This window comes from Epinephelus moara, chromosome 21, assembly GCF_006386435.1.
Source record: "Epinephelus moara isolate mb chromosome 21, YSFRI_EMoa_1.0, whole genome shotgun sequence".
Lineage (NCBI taxonomy): Eukaryota > Metazoa > Chordata > Actinopteri > Perciformes > Serranidae > Epinephelus > Epinephelus moara.
The window spans coordinates 4,971,912-4,993,345 of NC_065526.1; the positions used below are offsets into that span (position 1 = coordinate 4,971,912).

General features: G+C 39.8%; 2 protein-coding genes across 2 annotated transcripts; both read left to right on the forward strand.

Moving 5' to 3' along the window:
* The first annotated feature begins 90 nt into the window (after positions 1-90).
* On the forward strand, positions 91-8,268 carry abcb8 (ATP-binding cassette, sub-family B (MDR/TAP), member 8). Its single transcript, XM_050032864.1, has 16 exons — positions 91-268; positions 1,498-1,828; positions 1,923-2,078; positions 2,816-2,910; positions 3,385-3,490; positions 3,582-3,743; positions 4,321-4,406; positions 4,821-4,918; positions 5,030-5,135; positions 5,251-5,284; positions 5,394-5,530; positions 5,640-5,734; positions 5,821-5,954; positions 6,060-6,207; positions 6,289-6,539; positions 6,751-8,268. Exons 1-16 carry the CDS (start codon positions 186-188, stop codon positions 6,832-6,834), a joined length of 2,106 nt encoding a protein of 701 aa, XP_049888821.1. The 5' UTR covers positions 91-185; the 3' UTR covers positions 6,835-8,268.
* Positions 8,269-9,278: 1,010 nt separating this feature from the next.
* On the forward strand, positions 9,279-20,421 carry cdk5 (cyclin-dependent kinase 5). Its single transcript, XM_050032871.1, has 12 exons — positions 9,279-9,471; positions 9,811-9,899; positions 9,994-10,061; positions 10,213-10,273; positions 10,353-10,409; positions 10,559-10,654; positions 10,806-10,880; positions 13,828-13,924; positions 15,431-15,500; positions 15,693-15,753; positions 16,562-16,642; positions 16,904-20,421. Exons 1-12 carry the CDS (start codon positions 9,435-9,437, stop codon positions 16,988-16,990), a joined length of 879 nt encoding a protein of 292 aa, XP_049888828.1. The 5' UTR covers positions 9,279-9,434; the 3' UTR covers positions 16,991-20,421.
* Positions 20,422-21,434: the final 1,013 nt, after the last annotated feature.

The following is a 21,434-nucleotide window of genomic DNA, read 5'->3' on the forward strand; positions in this document are numbered from 1 at the left end:
TGAAATAAACCCGCACTCTGTCGTCACAAACTAACACTCACAGTAAAACGAGGTCATCTGTAGGCAGAGAAATGCACTCTGGGTCACTGTCAACATGGCAGCCTGCATGGTGCCTGTGGATTACTGCACAGCTTAACGATTATTTTCACCTAACCAGCTTCTCATCACTAAAACAAGCATAAAGCATGTTTCAGTTACTCTGCTGCAGAGCCAGCATCACGGCTCCGGCGCGATGCAATAAAACAGCAGACATATGGAAACTTTCACGGTAGGCTAAACTGACCGGTGCCTGGTGTACAGTAGCTACTGACAGCTGACCTGTAGCTGCTATAAAAGCCATGTGTTAGTTAATCAACACTGACAAAGCTAAGCCTGCTTTGATTTTCCAGGTGACATAGCTGGATTCCACTGGTGTTTAAGTATAGATAGGTACAGTGGGGTGCATGTGTGTGTTTGAGTTTGTTATCAGGACAAGGAAATGTATCAAACAGGATTTTCATATTTCAGTTATCTTTTATTTTTAACTGTAAAAAAAATAGACAAATTAATAGAAATAAATTGAATAATGTTCTTTAGGTCCAGAGTGTACAACTGACAGAATAATAGTGAATTTTAATCAATTTATTGTTAAAGAATCAGTGGCAACATCAGCCTGCTCCAGCTTCTCATATATGAGGATTAGCTTTTTCTTTGTTTTACATTATTTTAGATTTAATAACTAAACAAGCAATGTGAGGATACACTCACAATAGTGATGTGCATATGTATGTTTAAATTATTGGTCACTGTCAGTGTCTCCTCTGCAGTTCCAATATAAGGTGGAGACTTGACTGATTCATTTATTATTAATAACTGAGAAAGTAATCATCTGATTATTCAGTGGCAATAATTGCTAGTTGCAGATCAATCTAAATCTCTTATAGCCTTAAAATATATATTGTAAAAATCAACAGGCTTATATCTGGGATAGACATCTATATGGGACAGGCCTTTAATTCCTTTCACACAAAACTGTTGCTTGGCAAAACACGATCAAATTGTTTATTTAAACCTGTATGAATATTACCTGTAGTATCAGATAATATATATGCTGTGAATCACTAATTTGATCAAGCTCTGACAAACCTCATCAGAGAAAGAGAGTTAAAGCACTCGAGGATTACGGCACCCAGCACACAGCCAGATTAATTTTTATGACAAACCGGTTTGATTCTTTTGATCTGAAGGAATATGAATAACTTGCAGGGTTATCGAGGAATGGACACATAATTTGAGGTAGCCAGCAGTCTGCTTTATACATCCAATGAACTGCTTGGCAACCAGACCAGGCATCTAATTGAGACAAGCGTTTATTTGTCGAAATGTGTAGCCATACCAGGCTAGTAAAAGGGACTGGGTGTTTATTTGGGACTTGAAGTTTTACAGTACCTTTGCTACAATAACTCTGTAGTACTTTCATGATATGTTACTGAATGCCTGATTCTTGATCATATCCAGGTGGTATACATCCCCACGATCTCCAGCACACAGCTCCTCACAGCAGCCTGGAAATGCTGTCAGTCGTGTTTGGAGCCTCACCCAGAGAGCTGTCCGCCACTCCACCACCCGAACATCCAAACCCCCAGGAGTGGCCCTGAAGTTTATCCTGGGACCAGCAGTGCTCACTGTGTCTGCTCGGCTGTTCTGCCATGTGGCTCACTGCGAGGCAGATGTGAATAACAACATCCCGGTGGAAGCTGGAGCCAAAAACTCCGTGCCTGAGTTCAAATGGCATATCCTGTGGGAATTTGTCAAACCTCAGCTGTTTGCTCTCATCGGCGCTGTTGTGGTGAGCTTGAATCACATCTCTTGAATGTACTGTCATTTTCCAAGATAGAGTATGTCATATGCTGATCAACTAAACTGAGTAATTTTCTTTTCAGCTTGCGTTTGGTGCCGCTATTTTGAATATTCAGATCCCCTTGATGCTTGGGGATCTGGTGAATGTGGTTGCACGTCACCTGAGAGAACAGACTGGGAATTATTTCCAGGAGATAAGACGCCCTGCACTGAAATTACTTGGACTTTATGGCATCCAGGTAAGTGCGCAAGAAACCTGTCAAAGCAACTATCTAACAACTCACTATGCCAAGAGTCAAGTACAATCAGCCTATGGTGGACTGTGTGCCAGCACATGGCAGTGTGTTATAATAAAGATAAAGCAGCAGTGAGCATGTGCAGTGGTACGTTACGTCATATTCTGCCATGTTTTCCTGCTGTCAAATAAATAAATACTTCTGATATAACTGTGATTGTCTGGCAAGATGTTTTATTTCCACAAAGACTCTTAATTGCACCTTTTTAACATATTTAATTGTAGCATCGGGGATAATAACTGGACATTTATTTCTCTGTTAATTAAATGAAAATAAATCCTGGGGGTGGATGCAATAAAAACAACACCTGCACAATATCATGCAATCCAAGACAACAGCTCTGAGATAACTACCGTTTTTATGAAGCTTATTTTGCTTTAATTATTGAAACTATTTCAGAGAAAAAGACCATCACTGTCGAGGCTCTTGTTAGTATGTTGTTGTATTCGATAACAGTGTTAAGTGTGCCATTTTCTTGCAGTATTTCTACCTGTTTAGTGATGGCTTTCAGGTCTTATTCTTTCATTTTTCTTACAGCTATGATGCTTATTACCCTCACACGTCTGCTTGTTCTCTTATACTCAGTTTCATTTTGGAAAAAAAATGTGCAAGAAAATGTCACAGCTGTTTTCTGGAAAATGGCGTGTTGCACTGGTCATTAATTACCCCTCTTTGTGCAGGGCCTGCTAACGAGTGGCTACATCATCCTGCTTTCAAGGGTGGGAGAGAGAGTGGCAGCAGATATGAGGAAGACTCTTTTTGCATCCTTACTGAGGTACATATTCCCTGATGTAAGAGCAAAAAAAACAAAGATTCATTAAAAGCAGTGGTCATCTCTTTTCAATCTTGGTTAATATTATTGGTTGTCTGCCATTGTGGTTCCCAACTGGTGCAGCCCCAGGGTCCAGATTTCTCCACAGTCATTAGTTCAAGGTCCGCACAGTTTAATACATTCAGCATCATAGTTGTGTTTGGCCATGTTGTCGAGCTAGTTTGTAGTCTCTGTGAAGCAGCTGTCCGTTTGTCACTTGTTCTACAGCAGGAAACAGCACTTCAAAGTAAAAGCTCGGAGCCAGAAATTCACTGTACTTAAAAATAGATTGTGTTTTTTACAAACTTGACACGTTTCAGTGTCACTCAAGGTCCATTTAGATAGGACCTGCAACCCACTTTTGGACCCCGACCCACCAGTTGGGAACCACTGGTCTACAAGTGTATTGACATAGTCTGTGTTATTGTTTTGTCTCAGGCAAGATGTGGCGTTCTTTGATGCCAATAAAACCGGGCAGCTTGTGAACCGTTTGACTGCGGACATACAGGAGTTCAAGTCCTCCTTTAAACTGGTCATCTCTCAGGTAAAGTGCTACATATGTGTTGTCAAGTAATAAGTGTATTTTAGTTTGAGCCCTCTAATTCCTATTTGTGGCTCTTTTTGCATATTTGCAGGGTCTGCGGAGTATTACACAGACAGTTGGGTGTTTCGTCTCTCTCTATGTCATCTCCCCCAAACTCACAGGCTTGACTGTGGTTGTTCTCCCCTGTCTGGTGGGAGCTGGGGCTCTGATCGGCTCATTCCTCCGCAAACTATCCCGTTTGGCTCAAGAACAGGTGATACCGAATCATTTTATAATGTTGCTTAGAATCTTTAGACTGAGCAATGTCTTGTACACAGAGTTTCATTACCATGTCACAAGAGGCTGCAATATCAGAGCAGCCAAAATTCAAAAAGCCGTAGATATAAGCAAGAAGAACAGACCTTTACAAAAGTGTCAGACATAGTGCACCTTCTCCTGCCTAACACAATATAGATCTGTTCTCACTTCTGCCCACAAGATGCCAAGTTTCTTTACAACTCTTCCTGGCTCCTACTCTAATTCTCATTATTTTGCGGGCCGACGTACAAACAGAAAGATGTGACTATGTCAATGCTTGTATTGTGAGAAATGTCACTGGCACTCCAAAGACGCACCAGTCAGAGTGACAGAAGGTTGTTCCCTTCAGATTGCTGAAGAAAATCAATATCAATCTTTGCAGTGCTGCCACGAAGCTTAAGTATGTCATTACACGGTGACACGGTGTCTGTATTTATAGCATGTACAATTTGAGATGCAATAATGCTGCTATTATTTTGCAATTTAAAAGTTAAATTTGCTGTGTGCCTTAACTTTGTGTGTTTAATTTTAAGGTGGCAAAAGCAACAGGAGTGGCAGATGAGGCACTTGGCAATGTGCGGACAGTGAAAGCTTTTGCAATGGAGGAACGGGAACTCCAGTAAGTGACAGGGCTGGGTATCGTTTAAAAAATTACGATACCAGTACCAATACCCGAAAAGTGACACATATACCAATAGAGTACCTTATTTGATTCATTTTTTACTTCATTTGATGCCCATCATGTGAATGGAAGCATTCAGTTGCATATAATGCCAGAGGCCAGAAGTGTGTAGTATAGCCATACTTTTGAACACTTAAGCAGCATCTGAACTGCAAAACCACACAATTAGAGTTTCTTATCTAGATCTAGCGACTTGGTACTGGGTTATTTCGCTTGAAATCTTAAAGGTATTGAGTACCGATACCCAGCCCTAGTAAGTGAGAGTATATTTTAAAATACTCATAGCCATAGTACTTACAGAGACACAGTATACTGTATGTCAGAGATAATATGTTAATGTCTTTTTTCTAGGTTATATGCATATGAGGTCGACAAATCATGTGACATGAATGAAAATCTCGGTGCTGGAATTGCAGTTTTCCAAGGACTGTCAAACGTCGCCTTGAACTGTGAGTGTATTTCAACTATGTTCACTGATAAACACAGCATTAAGCAGATCAGTACTGTATCTGACGATATCCAGTAAAGTAATGTTTTTGTGGTGTGTGCTTTCAAAACAGGCATTGTCCTAGGAACTATTTTTGCCGGAGGGACTTTAATTTCTAGCAATGAAATGTCCCCTGGAGACCTCATGTCTTTCCTGGTTGCTTCTCAGACTGTTCAGAGGTAAAAGACACAACCTGCTTCACAGTGATTCATCTTTCTTACCATTGCCATACCAAATGAATCAGTTTAAATGTAGCTGATGCTAAGGTGTAACTCCTGTTCTCTTTATGCTCAGGTCATTGGCCAGTATCTCTATCCTATTTGGACAGGTGCGTAAAAGTTATATGCATGTAGAGCATGTGTTACGTATGCATTTGTTAACATTTGAAATACTATTAAGTGAGAAATCAAGCTGTCAGTCTCTAACTTTTGCAACAGATGGTGAGAGGATTAAGCTCAGGGGCCCGGGTTTTTGAATACCTAGCCTTGGTGCCTAGCATTCCTCTGTCTGGGGGAGGACGCATCCCGTACCATTCACTGACAGGAAGAGTGGACTTTATGAACATTTCATTCAGGTTGGAGCCTCGAATTAATTCAAGTAGATTTCAAGACAATTCTAGATATTAACTAAACATAACTATCAGAGCTTACTATCTTTTGATTTATTTTTGTGTATATTTAAAGCTATCCAACAAGACCTGGCCATCAGATCTTGACGAAGTTCAGCTTGACGCTGCCTCCTTCTAAAACTGTCGCCCTTGTTGGAGAATCTGGAGGAGGTAATTTCCTCATTAATGATTCTGAGTGTAGATGTGTGAGATATAAACAGTGTGAGACTGTAAATGAGTAATCCAATACATTTTAGGAAAGTCCACCGTGGCGTCCTTGTTGGAGCGTTTCTACGACCCAACTAGCGGTGTAGTCATGCTGGACGGACTTGACATCCGAACACTTGATCTGTCCTGGCTCAGGGGACAAGTCATTGGATTTATCAATCAGGTAAAGACTGTTAATCATTAATGCATCCCAGATTTTAATTAATAAGTCAGACTAATAAAACTGTTAATTATACACGGCTTTATCTTTCACCCTGTATCTTTGCAGGAGCCAGTTTTGTTCGGATCATCGATCATGGACAACATCCGCTTTGGGAAGCCCGAGGCCACAGATGCTGAGGTCATTAATGCAGCCAAGCAATCCAATGCTCACGGCTTCATCATAGGTTTCCCAGACGGCTATAACACTGTGGTTGGTGAGTGCACTCCTTCAGGCATTTACAAATATTATCATATGTGTGCTGTTTAAATACTAAACTCTAGATTTTTGAACCCAGGTGAGCGAGGTGTGACATTGTCAGGTGGCCAGAAACAGCGCATTGCTATCGCCCGCGCCTTGATCAAGAACCCCTGCATCCTGGTGCTGGACGAGGCCACCAGCGCCTTGGATGCAGAATCAGAGCGGGTGGTGCAGGAGGCTCTGGACAGGGCCACACGTGGTCGCACTGTGCTTATCATCGCCCACCGGCTGAGCACCATTCAAGGGGCTGACCTCATCTGTGTCATGAGCAATGGTCGCATCGTGGAGGTGAGGTAGCAGAGTAGTCAGAGAAATGGAAGTGCTCTTATCTCCTGTTAATTTATTGGACTACCTGCAAGCTCAACGAGGCACTAAAGAGAATTTGCTTGATTCCATGTTCAGTAATTTATACATATATATTGGTCGCTTCCATCTCAATGTGCTGAGTGTGTAGAATAAGTTTTAATTATATCTAACAGCTTCCTCTTGTCTTTTTAAGGCTGGGACTCACTTGGAACTGCTGAGCAAAGGAGGACTTTACTCTGATCTGATCCGCAGGCAAAGAGCCGAGGGGAAGAAATGAACACACTAAATCGTGTTTACTGTAGATCTACACTGAGTAATGAAATGTCTTTTTAAATGAATTCATAGGAAAGGTTTACCTCAACAGATAAATTATGTAAAACATGTAATGTAAATCTACCAGCTCTGCCTAGTTTTACAACAAACTCCAAAATGTGTGTATGTAAATTTATAAGTGGACCAGCAGGATCGGCCTGTGATGATGAACAAACTACACTACTGTACTGTATTAAACTTAAAGCTGAGGTATGCAGTTTTCTGGAAATGGCAAAAACCAGCAGAATTTGAAAATATACACTCGTCCTGCAGCTCTCCCCTCTCTGTCCTAAGCCCCTTCCACCAGATCTGCACTCGCTATATACGGGAACTCAAGCTGCTGTAGTAACTCAAATTTAGCCCTGGGTCTAACCTGCATGATAGCAGCAACGGAGTCGGTGAGTCGGAGCAGTGTGGTTCCCTGGTGCTGGCTGGGTTCTAGTTGCTGCAGCCGCTGACTTGGGGTCTGTCTCAAAGGCTGCTACCTGCGCTCCTCCCAGCGAGGTGGTCTGTAGCGGCAGGGACAGAGCCCGAGGACACACTGTAGGGGTCAAGGTTTTTTTACACTCACACCCACCCGACCTGCAAACACATAGGTTAATCAACAAGCCAAACTTGACCTCAAACTATCAACTACATGCATTATAGTAGCACAGTGGTCAGGACTGAGACAAGGACAGAGACAGACTGAGCACAGCAGTGTTGATAATAAAGCTGCTTGCATGTGTGTGTGTGAGAGTGAGACAGAGGTAAGGAAGAGAAGGTGGAAGGTGGATTATTGCATTCAGTGTTTCTTTAAGTTGTAATTTGACTCGCCTGCCCAAAATTCATGATATTTTCTAGTAAGCTCACCCAAACCTACCCGACCCTCAGGATGTGGGTTGACCCGCGCATCACTACTAGCCACATAAACATGAACTTGAATTAGCTGCGGTCTTAAGCCTCTGACTATGCTTAGCATTTTCTCTCCGTGCTTCACCGATATTGACGTGTTTTATCTTGCTTGTTGTCAGACTCTCCTCAGACTCTGTCTTCCTTTTATGGTGTTGCTCTACAGTTCAGACAGTTATTGGCCTGCTTGAATTGCAGCTATTTTTCTTTGGGATTCTACGCCACTGAATCAGGGTTTCACCGAAAGAACACATGCATGCTTGCATTTGTAGAACGCGCTCTTCCTGAAAATGGCCAGAGCCAACAGAATGTACACAAGTCTTGTTTTCTTTCAGACCACTTTAATTACAACATGCTCAAAGGTTATTCTGGGAATTTGCCCAGTGACGCCAGATAACACTGCCTGCCTCAATTTTAAATGTGAATTTCACAACACTGTTTTCTCTTATTCTGTATAGAATGATCAATTATATTGTGGTAGAAAAAATAAACTTTGTTTTAATGAGAATATACTGTTTTGTTCCCTTTATTTTAGTGGATCATAATAGACATGAACTCCATGTTTTGTCGTGAATACAGGGTTGAAGACACTAAACACTGAACCTAAACAGTGAGCAGTATATGCTTTGTGGGTAGTGTCATCTCTACAGTTAAAATCCCCCCAATTCACTGTGGGATAAAAAAACAGAAATATAATGTCCACTCTGTGCTTTAGTTGCTCCTTAAAATCATCCATTTGTGATACATGAGTGGAACTGCTGTTTTGGCACCAGTGTTACCTCCCATCTTACTATAGCTAACAGTAAGTCAAATATTTTGAGCAAATTGTCCCAATTTAAATCTGTTGTGATACAGATGCTGGAAACTAGTGTTTTATCCCAAGAGTGTATGTATGATTTTGAGTGTAATATGACACTGATGCCCTTTTTGATGTCGCTTTATTTATCCATACCTTGTGTGTCTGTACAAAGTCTTGCACGCTGGTGAATATTAGCCATCACTATCATTAGTTGTATTGTGGGCTCATTTGTCAAATGAAACAAGTCAAACACATAGATCTGTCTCCCTTTAACATACTGTTTGCATCATTAAACAGACAAATTAGGCTGTCTGTAATTAATAATTTAAAGTACATTAACATATAGCCTGACAGCCTCCTAGTGGAATCCATTTTCAGTGTAAGATTAGATTACAAATGATCAATTTAAGTAAGGGAAACACATTTAAGATATCACACAGTCATGTACAGTTGCCTACACAGATCCCTCACATTGTTATCTTTGACTAAAGTGGGTCAATGTGAAGAGTCTGAGGAGAACTGTAAATGTGGACCAGTTTACCCTCTGCACACAGCCATTTTGATCTTTTAAAAACCTAACTCTGCAACAAAACTAGGCACAAACAGAGAACTGCTTCTGCTTCTAATCATGAGAAAGACATTGCTGCATTCTGCTGTGTTTGTTGAGCCTGGTCTGGTTTTTCGAGACAGTTGCAGTTCAACTTTTGGCCTCTAGATGACCAACAAGACGAGCTTGGCTGCAGACCGACCAGGAGCAAGTGAGTGCAGATAGCTTCAAGCTAACGCTAGCTATCACAACATTATTTACCCCAGTTTGGGGCTTTAATCAGTCATTGGTTTGCTAGCTCGCCCAGGGCTGGCTTCACTGGCCAAACATGCAGAAATATGAAAAGCTTGAAAAAATCGGAGAGGGTAAGTTTCATACGCTTTTGATAAAGTTACGTTAATATTAGCTAGCCTGGTTTGCTAACCTAGCATTCTTGTAGTTGAGTAGCTAGCTAACGTTAGCTATATTGTGAGCTTTGTGTCTACGTTAACTCACTCCCTAGTTAACCATATACAAAGCTGTGTGTACGGGTTTTTCTTACACACGTATGTGTTTGTGACAAGATCTGTCAGAAGATGTATGCCTGCCTGCTTTTACGATATTAACGCAAGCTAGGTAGCTAGGAAGCTAGCTAGCTAGCTACCGTTGCTATGCCATTCATCAATACGATAACTGATTTAATTAATCGTTATTATGCTCCGTAGGAACGTACGGGACAGTTTTCAAAGCTAAAAACAGAGAAACCCACGAAATTGTGGCTTTGAAGAGGGTCAGGTTGGACGACGACGACGAGGTATGTTCTCAAAACAACCTAATTCTTATTTCAGTATTTGCTAGCAAGCTGTTAGCATGCTAGTGCTAATCACTCTGGGTGTCATCTCCCTCAGGGGGTGCCAAGTTCAGCTCTGAGAGAAATCTGTCTCCTGAAGGAACTAAAGCATAAAAACATAGTCAGGTCAGTCTGCTGCCCAAACTGTGTCACCTGTTGTCATGTGAGAGAGACAGGTAGTGTGTCACTGTCTGTCAGAGGAGTTAAAATGCTGAGCAGGTTGCATTTAAGCAGGATGTCAACAACCATCAACTTAAAGCTGTTCTGTCTCCTGCAGACTACATGATGTTTTGCACAGTGACAAGAAGTTAACCTTGGTTTTTGAATATTGCGATCAGGTGAGAGAGAGTCATCATAAACATACAGTTTGTTTTATTGTGTGCCGTCTGAGGCTAATGTGTCTCTTATCATATGCAGGATTTGAAGAAGTATTTTGACAGCTGCAATGGGGACCTAGATCCTGAAACTGTGAAGGTGAGAGTTTAACCAAGGACAGCATGCCTGCTCAAACGCATACTGTATGAACAGCTTGGTTTGTTGATAGCATCATCTTTAGTCTGTGACTATCATGTCATTTACATCTCATGAAACTTTGAATTAACTGCTTTTTCCCTTCGATGCAGTCATTCATGTATCAGCTGTTGAAAGGCCTGGCCTTCTGTCACAGTCGAAACGTTCTTCACAGAGATCTGAAGCCACAGAATCTCCTCATAAACAGAGTGAGTGTTCAGGTGCATTTGGACTTTGTCTTAAAGGCTGAAGAAGCTACAGACTTAAAATCAGTAACAACATGTGTGACATGTAAAGCTAAATCTGATGGACTGTAGAGGCTATGGTTTATGATCTGTTCACTTGTGTCTCTGTCTATAGAACGGGGAGTTGAAGCTGGCCGACTTTGGGTTGGCTCGAGCCTTTGGCATACCTGTGAGGTGTTACTCTGCAGAGGTAGGTTGTACATTGTCATTATCATATCAGATCTTTAATTTTTAAATTTGTAATCGTGCGTGAAATTGCAGAGGTTTTTGGCACATTCAATATCAAAAGAAAAATCAAGAGAGTTGTAGTACATGCCACACTACAACCAGCATTCAGTAGACTCTATTATGCACTTTTGTTGGCTTTACAGCTTATACACTTTACATTTATTACTCTGCTACTTCTCGTCTTATCTTGTCGTCATTTTTGAGCAATCTGTGGCACACGAATTTCCTTTGGGATGAATAAAGGTCTGTGTTATCTCATGTTATGCAGTCTTAGCACTGCAGTTTGGTATTTTGAGTGCTGAGAAAAAAAAGTTGAGACCAATCTGTGAGCTCTCAGTTCGTCATTTAGGTGCTACAATTAAGTGAAACACAAATGAATTTTAAACCCAAACAATATACCATCGATAAATCGCATCAAATGTTGTATTTTTATTTTAATTAGTATTTTTTCTTTTGCTCTTTAAGTCTTGAGCTGCTGTAACAAGCTAATTTCTAATGAGGTATCAATAAAGTTTATCTTATTTTAAAGGCGCTCTTTGCCAACAATGCCATCCTGCTATCAGGAGTTGCTGCCATATCAGGGCAGTGCAAAGCGGCAGCAATGAGCTAGTCAGTGGGATACACACATGCACTAACAAAACAACAAACCACAGAGAAGCTCAGATCACAATAACACAGGAAGCGTGACTTTATTCTCTTCTCAGGAGGCCACTATAGCTTTACATAGCAAATAGTGATTTGCTGCTATATTCATGCTCTGAATGTCTCATACAGAACCGTTTCAGATTTTGTTTTAGCCCTGAATGACACAACTCTTACATTTCTTACATAAAGAGTAATATCAAAATATGGCAGATGTAACTAACAAACTGCAACAACAGATCCAGGCCCTCAACCACAGTGTTCCCTGTGTCTTTGAGGTTATTAAAAAGCACTTATTTGTGTTATTATTTGTGTGAACAGTGTAAAGTTAAGTCATTAATTAATGATAGGAGAGAGTGGACCACACAGCAGCATGAACTTTAAGTTGTGTTTGGATTTTCTTTTGTTGCTGACGTTATCAGAGAGATGACAGGCAAGTCTCAGATAGGTTTAGTGGATTTGGTTGGCTGACCTAAGGGCCCGGCGCACCAATCTCATGAGGGGGCACTTGACCCAGGGTGACTACAACTGATCTGAAAATGTAATAAACAGAAAACCTTGAGGGGGACAGAGTTTGAAGCATTGAGGATTTGAAGTAAGGTCATTTTAAAAGGTCATTTCATTTCAGAGGATGTATTGCCCTGAGACTCTTCGAACTGGTTCAGCAAGAAGAAATAAATGATCCAACAGTTATTTCACTCTATGTGGATATACTGTAATATGTAATACAGGCAGCATGAATTAAACACACAGACTAAAGATCTTGATGACAGTAAAGGGATTTTGCTGAATCAATCCTGCCAGGTAAAATGATTCAGAGTGGAGTTCATCAGCATTCTTACTTTTTCTTACGGCCCTTTTCCACCAAATTAGGATCAGGATTCCTTGAAATGTTGGTGCTACTGAGCAAATCAGCCTGTGTTTCTGCTGGTTTATGGCAGAACCATCGTTGTTACGGGTGTGTCATCAGTGAGGGTGTTTTGTTTTTTTACCCAAAAAACAAGCACAGACCAACTATTAACGATGAGAAATCCATTACGTTCAAGACTCGCTTTTCAAATTGTAGACTATGACACGGCATGGTGCTGCAGTGGTTAGCACTGTCGCCTCACAGTAAGAGGGTTCCTGGTTCGAACCATTGGGGTGGGGGAGCCCATCTGTGTGGAGTTTGCATGTTCTCCCCATGTCAGCGTGGGTTTCCTCCAGGTGCTCCAGTTTCCTCCCACAGTCCAAAGACATGCAGGTTAATTGGTGACTCTAAATTGTCCGTAGGTGTGAATGTGAGTGTGAATGGTTGTCTGTCTCTATGTGTCAGCCCTGTGATAGTCTGGTGACCTGTCCAGGGTGAACCTCGCCTCTCGCCCAATGTCAGCTGGGATAGGCTCCAGCTTCCCCGCGACCCCTAACAGGATAAGCGGTCACGGACTAGAATTAATGAACGACACGCCTGCTGCTCTTTTTGATTCCGAATTTATTTTTTGGTCACAATGCTATGAATGGTTCAATAAAACATCTCCCACAACCTTACAGGTGGGTGGAGGCTGTGGAAAACAGGGCTCCAGGATGTACTGCACACAGAGTGATTTCATATATTTTTAAAAAAGCTATCAGCACAAAGTCATCTTTTTCGTACGTTTTTTGAACATTGTAAATAAGAAGTCAACACTGCAGATGGTCATGACTCAATATGTGATGTATTCATCACTTACCAGCTTAAAGCACATTCACGTTATTCCGGTTTTGAAGGATCCACAAATTTAACTTTCTCTGTGAAAATGACTCATGAAAAGTTAGCAGTGGTTCTTTAGCAGGTGGTTGTATCATTAGCATCTGTACTGAAATGAACTTTTAAACTTTTCAAGTTGAAACACAAGCACTTCATTCAGCCCACACAGTCTCTCTGGGAAATGAAACTTTTTTTTTTCTGATTTAATTTTGTTCTTTTTACTCCTATTCCGTCAGCGCACTTCACCAAACGCATTTTCATATAACCCGAAAAAATGTCTCTCAAACACTCAACACCTGACAAAGCAGCAGTTTGTTAAAATTGTCAAAAAGGTGTAATGGAAACCGGATGGCTGATGAAAGTTCAACATTTAGTGTTAGTGAAAATCTCTTTGTGGAATCAGTGTCGGTACAAAATAACACCCACCCCGGGAAACGGTCATTACACTGAATGCCTGAACAATTATGTTAGCACCAGTTTGGCTGGATAATTGGTGTGATTGGGTCGAATTCTTACACTGAACTCTGTGATTTGTGTGTAGGTGGTGACATTGTGGTACCGGCCTCCCGATGTGCTGTTTGGTGCTAAACTTTATTCTACCTCAATTGACATGTGGTCTGCTGGATGCATATTTGCAGGTTTGTATGTGATTATTGACATAAATGTGGACATAAGTCACTCTGTTATTGTCTTTTTAACGTTGTTTTGTTAACTAGTGTAACTAGACTACTTAAACAGCTAATTTAAAAAAAATCATAATTGATAGGGTGCTTTAAATGTACAATACACTCTGCAGGATTTTCCTAAGAAGCGATGTACAGACTTGTAGAAAAGGAGTCCCTCCCAGTCATCACTTACGACCCACTAGAAGTGTGTGGCAGTGTATTTATCTGCAGAGACTCTGTCCTCTGCCTTTATTTTTATTTTGTTCTTATTTAGCTGAATTTGGGACACTCCTGGGCACAGCATGCAGGTGAGGTCAGGACTTTATAAAAAGTTAGAGACCTGTGCTACAAAGCCAGTTTAACTTACCCAGGATATCTTTTCTTATCTGGTTTGACTAACCCTAACATTGTCCGTCTGATAACTGGTACTACAAAGCTGGTGATCAGCTAGTTCAGTCAACTCTGGGTTTTCCTGTCGTGCGTTCATGTAAAAGGTGCGGGGTTGTTAATTAGGAGCGACAACATCAGAACCATGAATGAAGTAGGCTGCTTCGTATCATATGAGATGAAACTGTTCTGAAAGTGCCGGGGACTGCGAGACAGTAAAATACCAACGGCGCGGGATCTGAACAATGTTCTGTAATCTTATAATGTATAATGTAGAAACATTGAAATACTATCCAAGAATTCACCGTCCCCCGAGACTTAAATCACATGCAGGTATCAGGCCTATGTGACACAGTAAAGGGCAGAAAAGTAGCCTCATTAATAACTGATGAGGTCTGTCTGACCGAAATGTTGCATTTCTAATAACGAGAGATGATTAACAGTGTGTGGATTATGTTAGTAATAAAAAATCTGTTTTATCCTAGTTCTCATCACACAGGTGTTCCATTTTATTTTGAGCTCGCAGTAATGAATCACAGTGGAAAAGTAGCAGCACTTTCAGCGATCACTGCGAACTAAACTAAACTTTGCGTAAGTTAAAATCCTGTTAAAATCATGTGTTTAGTGCTGTAAGAAGTGATCTCTGTGTTTGTTGGAAGCTCTGTTTTAAAACCAGCTGAAACAATGAAATGATTCTACTGACCTATAGCAACATATAGGCTCCTCTTTTGTACCTGAGACTCCAGACTTTTGTCTGTGTCAGGGGTTAGAGGTCGCGGTGTTTACAGGCTGTGATCTGATACTCTGAAGTATAGTCAGCACAAGTTGCCACGGTGATTTAGCCCGCTAAAAAGAGCACCAGCTTCGAAGTATTGAAAACCCAGAGTTAACTCTGAAGTTACCTCGCTAACTCCAAATCCTGCTTCGTAGTACAGGCCTCAGGTACCAGACTGTTAAGCAGCACGCATTCAGGAGGAAGCTGTGAAAATCAGTTACAATGCCGAATGTTGTATAGTATATGTAGGTTGGTTTTTTTGCTATGTAGATATAAGATATGAATTATATTTGACTCTGACTCCATGTCTCATTCAGAGCTGGCCAACGCTGGAAGGCCTTTATTCCCCGGGAACGACGTGGACGACCAGTTGAAAAGAATCTTCAGATATCTTTTTTTAATAGTTGTCGGTATCGACAGCTTGTGTCTCCTGCTCACACAGTCTGGTATGCGGGACTCACACTTTGTTCAGACAGAACTATTGATCTACTATGTGATGAATGATTTACAAACGGATAGTCTCGACAGGTCGGACACACCTCTCTGCTGCTAAAAAGTTTTTCTTTAACCACTCGGCACATTGTTGGGTACACCAACTGAAGAGCAGTGGCAGACGATGACGAAACTCCCAGATTACAAGGTAACTGATTGGTGTCATTTGTTTTGTTCGACACACAGTGGATGGAATATAGAGAATGTGGAGGTACGTCAGGCTGTGTGGGTCTGCGGCGTGCAGTACCGCGCCCGCCCCACCTGCACATACGACCAATTACTACCACAACCTGATTTGAGCTGCTGACACAAAATGCACGGACGGATCGTGAGCTGTTCGTACATAAATGACGCAAACCTTTAAGGAAGGTAATTCAGAAATGTACTTATTCTCATAATATTGAGCAACACTGCTCCACTGTTACCGTACCTGTTAGTGACGCACCTGATTGAAGCAGCTCTCTTCCAGGTGGTGCAGAAGACAGAGCTGACACACACAGTAGTGAGTCAGAGGATTAAATGGTTAAAACATTACATTATTCTCATTTTATTTAAATGTATTCATCATCCAACACCCACGATCTGACCTGTGTGTCCTTTTTTTCCACCCTAAACTGACCCGTATATTAAATTAGGACAAAACTACCACCTACAGATCACCTTTTTTGCGGGTCAGCCGCCGCCAGGTACCCATGAGTAGCCATCTCTGTGAGGACACGCTCTGTTATCTCTAAAGAGGTCTGTAATCCAAACTTTTGCTGCCATGTCATATAGATCTATGTTGCTTTTCTTGATTACTTCGTCCAAATATCGTGGCTCGACCAGCATAGGTGGCACAGGTAACACAGCGCGATCCTCACAAGATGGCGCCTCCAGCCAACACAGCGTGACGTCAGCTTTACATTCTCTGTACTTCGTATGTTACCAAACTGTAATTTACTGCTTCTCACCTGCAGCCATATCCCATGTATCCAGCCACCACCTCACTGGTGAATGTGGTCCCCAAACTAAGTAGCACAGGACGGGATCTACTGCAGGTACTTTCAACTTCTATACCGTTAAATGTTAAGAGTTAATTTGTCTGCATGCATTCGTTCATGGACTCAAATATCAAAATACATTTTACTTTGATGGTGAATAAAATGTTTCTTATTTCTATCTTTTTTTAAGTGTTGATGCAAAAAGTTCAGTAACTTAAGTTAAATTAATTTATCAGTAAACACTAATATACAGTTTTGGTTGCAGTAAGTTTGATGTTGCCGTTCACTTATGTAAATGTTTCCTTTGATCTCACCCAGAACCTGTTAAAATGTAATCCCGTCCAGAGGATCTCTGCAGAGGAGGCCTTGCAGCACCCTTACTTTGCTGATTTCTGCCCACCCTAAATGCTAAATGGCCTCTCGCTGAACCTCCGCCGCCAGAATCAATCATCCTTCACTCTGTTGGGTCATTAGGACCGGTCCCAACAAGGCAAATCCCTCACCAGTTTTCAAACACTCCCCTGCATCTCATTCTGTCGTGCCTCTGTGTGGAACAAAGTCCTGGTGGCTCTGCAAGGTTTTAGGTTCTTTTAAGTTGCAAGCCTGTTTAATTTGGTACATACACGCCTCCCAGTTAATTAGCACTAGCGTGGGAGGGTGCGGTATGTGTCGCATTGAATAAATTGTCTACCTGTGGAAACGGCTGAGAACAAAACACCCCTCTGCTCCAAAAGACTTTAATTAACATGCTGTTTATTTCTCACGTTTAAGTGGTTCATGATGAATGAAAGACGGCCCTTTGAATCTGCGGTGGTCTCATTTGGTGAATTCATTTTGTTTACCTAAAACTCAAAGTGCTGGCACATACTGCATCAGCTCTGACATTATGGTCTCTGGTCCTGTTGTGGTGTGTTTTGCCACTTTGCTTCCATTAATAGAAGTCTTACCTTTGGTGGAGAGAGTGTTGAGTTTTGATGCCAATACCAATATTAATATTTCAGAGATTAGAAAATGTGATCTTGATATATTGGCCATAAAAACAAAGCATAAACTTGTTTTATTATTATGAGCATCACTTCAATTTGGTTTTTAAAGCATTGTGATTTGGCTGTAGCTCCTCATGAGCTGTGATAAATGCTGGCGCTGACACTGATACATGTGTGAGAAGTTAATACCCAGTTATATATTGGCTCTAGAGGAGACCACAGGTTCCTGAGACAGCTGATGCTCCAGTGTTCCTATTTCAAATATATTCAAATTTCAATTTAAATTGCTCATTTGTCGGTTTTAGAACCGCAAGTGAGCAATTAATCTGAACATTTAAAAGGCTGAATTTGTTTAGTGTCTTTTCAGGATAACATGCTGATTTTGTTTTACAAGCCTGTAAATTCCAAATTTCAGAGGAATTTTTTTGGATATAAATACTGTATGTAATTTGGTACTAATTTATTTACTTATTTTTTTCAAGGAATTACTCCTTTTAAACCTTTTGTACACACTTAAAAAGTGTTCACTCGTTATTAGAAACTTTTTACACAGGTTTAATTTTTCTTTTTTATTTATAATAAGAAAAAATACTCCTATGTTAATACTAATACATTATTCACTTATTATTGGACTTTTTTTTTCTTCAGTTTTTGCAAAATTTAAAATAAAAATAAATAAAGAAACCTGCCTAAATAGTTAAATTACTCACTTGTTATTTTGAAAATTTTGCATAGGTTTATTTTTTATTTAAAATAAAAAATAAACAATTACACCTGTGTAAATAATTATTCACTTGTTGGAAAGTTTTTACACGGGTTTAATTTTTTATTAATAATAAAAAAAGGTGTCGATTATTGGACTTTTTTTTTTCATTTAAAATAGTAATAAATAATAAAATCTGTGTAAATACTTAGAAATTACTCACTTATTTGGAAAATTTTGCAAAGGTTTATTTTTTTTATTAAAATAAAAATAAACAAACCTGTGTAAATAATTATTCACTTATTATTGGAAAGTTTTTACACAGGTTCATTCTTTATTTAAAATAAGAATTAATAATTAAACCTTTGTAAATACTTATAAATTATTCACTTATTGGAAAGCTTACACAGGTTTATTTTTTATTTAAATTAAATGTAAATCATTAAACCTGTGCAAATAAAATACTATAATAATAAATGACATTCTCATCATTGGAAACTTCATCCTCCATATGAACTAAATTTGTCTGTACATAAATTAAAACAGTTCGTCTGCTTCGTACTGACTAAAAGACTCTGGAGGTTACACTAGCAATTAATTAGAATTTAGTAATTAAAAGTATACCAGTTGAACACAGTCTCTATTTTCCCTCTGATTATTACCAAATTACATACTTCTTTCCTGGAGATTAAAAGGCAATTACAGACCTGTAAAATACGCTGCCGTATCATGACTTATTTTACATTTCAGACCGGAACAGAAAACACACTTACACATCCCAACATTACAATTCTTTGTCCCACTACCTATTACAAGATTGTATAATAGCACGGGAAGCTAATTTATAACTTTCTTTTTTCTCAGGCTTTATTATGTCCCCTTTTTTATTTGTCTTTTGTGCACTTTGTAAGTTTTATTTTAAATCGTTTAGGTCTCACTATAATAAATATGTTGAACACTGACAGCCAGGATTATAGACGGTTATCAATAAATGGGCCAATACACACATATATATGTATATTGTATATGTTAATGACTAGTGGACCATTAGTGACACATTACTTTTTTTTTTTTTTTACATCATCTTTATCATAATTATACTAATGTCTTTTAGCTTTTCTGAAATGCTTTTGTATTTGTTAAATTAGAGATGAAAGAATCCAGGTAATCCACTGATAATCTGTATTTTCATATAATGATTGTTTTGCACCATTAGCTGTTTCCATTCTGGTTACTTATCATATTAACATGGTTAACAGCTCGCAGTGTTATTTTACTCCAGATTGTTACAGCGCTACTTATCCCATAAAAGCCTACATGATGAGTTGTGTTTGAAGTAGCTGTGTTAGTAGGGGGATGATTTATTTTCATTTTGCCGATGTAAGACAAGATAATGGATGCATGTATTTATTAATGATGGAATGTCTGCTCATTTGTTTTTGCATTCATTTAAATGTAGCACAGCTTCATTTGGTACAGGAACTCTCCTTTTGAATGATTTCATGTTACTCAGATCTAAAGCATTTAGCAGGCTCTTTTTAGGATTTAAAATGTTTGAAGGTTGTGTGTGTGTGGATTAAGTTATAATGAAAAAAAGAACAAAAGCATTTGCTCTCAGTATTTCATTATCTCGTGATGACAGAAGGTTTCAGACAAACTGCTGTAGAGTTACTTTATACAGCTTCAGTTTTACTTCTGAATGAAGAGTGGATTTTGCACTTTGCTTTTGTTAGTGATTATTTTTGTGTATATTTCAGCCAATAAGACTCAGTATTCAGTAAAGTGGACACAAATACATGTTTGCTTTTGAGATTAAAATTTCATCCTTGACTTTAAACACAGTAGTTGACAAAATGTCACCACAAGGTTCGTCCCTTTAGGAGCTGTTGTGGAGCTTTCGATCATATCCACGACAGCTGAGCAAACTCAGTCTGCTGAGAGTGTGTGTGTGGTGTGATGTGATTGACAGCTCCCAAACAGCCACCTTAATAGACCTTGTGGTGAGATTTGAAAATTATTTAACAGCCTGCTCATTTCTAGGTCACCTTGACTATTTCAGCATTTTGGGCGAAACTAGTAATAGTAAATACAATCGTGATTCCAAAAAAGTTGGGATGTTGTGTAAAACATGAATAAAAACAGAACGCAATGATTTGCAAATTGTTTCTGACCTATATTCAACTCAACGCAGTACAAAGACAAACTCATTCAGAATTTGATGCCTGAAAAGTTGGACCAGGAGCTCAGCAAAGTTTATTAATGCTCAAAAAACACCTGGAACATTCTACAGGTAAACAGGTTACTTGTTATCATGATTGGGTATGAAAGGGGCATCCTCGAAAGGCTCAGCTGTAGCGTTTAGTTTCACCACTTTCTGAAAAAGTGCATGGGCCATTGGAAGGACTTGAGGGATTTCACCATCTACAATCTATAATACCAAAAGATTCAGAGGCTCTGGACAAATCTCTGCAGATAAGGGGCAAAGCTGAAAACCAACACTGAATACCAGTGACCTTCGACCACTCAGGTGGCACTGCATTAAAAACCAACATGATTGCTTTGAGGATATCACCACATGGGGTCAGGGACACTTTGGAAAACCACTCTACCATGCAAACTGAAAGCCATTTATCAAAAACATCCAAAAACACATCTGGCTGAGAAAATTGTGTTGTGGTTTAAATTGTTTTTGGAAATCATGGACGTTGTGTCTTCTGAACTACGGAGCGAAAGGACCATCTAGACTGTTACCATTGCAAAGTTCAAAAGCCAGCATCTATGATGGCATTGGGACGTGTTCGTGCACAAGACATCATGGGTAACTTGAAGGTATCATAAATGCTAAAAGGTACATACTAGTTTTAGAGCAACATATGCTGCCATCCAGACGACATCTCTTTCAGGGACGTCCCTGCTTATTTTAGCAAGACGATACCAAGCAACACTCTGCATGTGTAACAACAGCATGGCTTCGAAGTAAAAGAGTGCGGATACTAGACTGGTCCACCCGCAGTCTAGACCTGTCTCCCATTGAAAATGTATGGCGCATTATAAAGCATAAAATACGACTTAACAGACCCCAAATTTTGAGCAACTTAAATCGTATATCAAGCAAGAACAGGAAATGATTTCATTTTCAAACTTAAACAGTTAGTTAAAA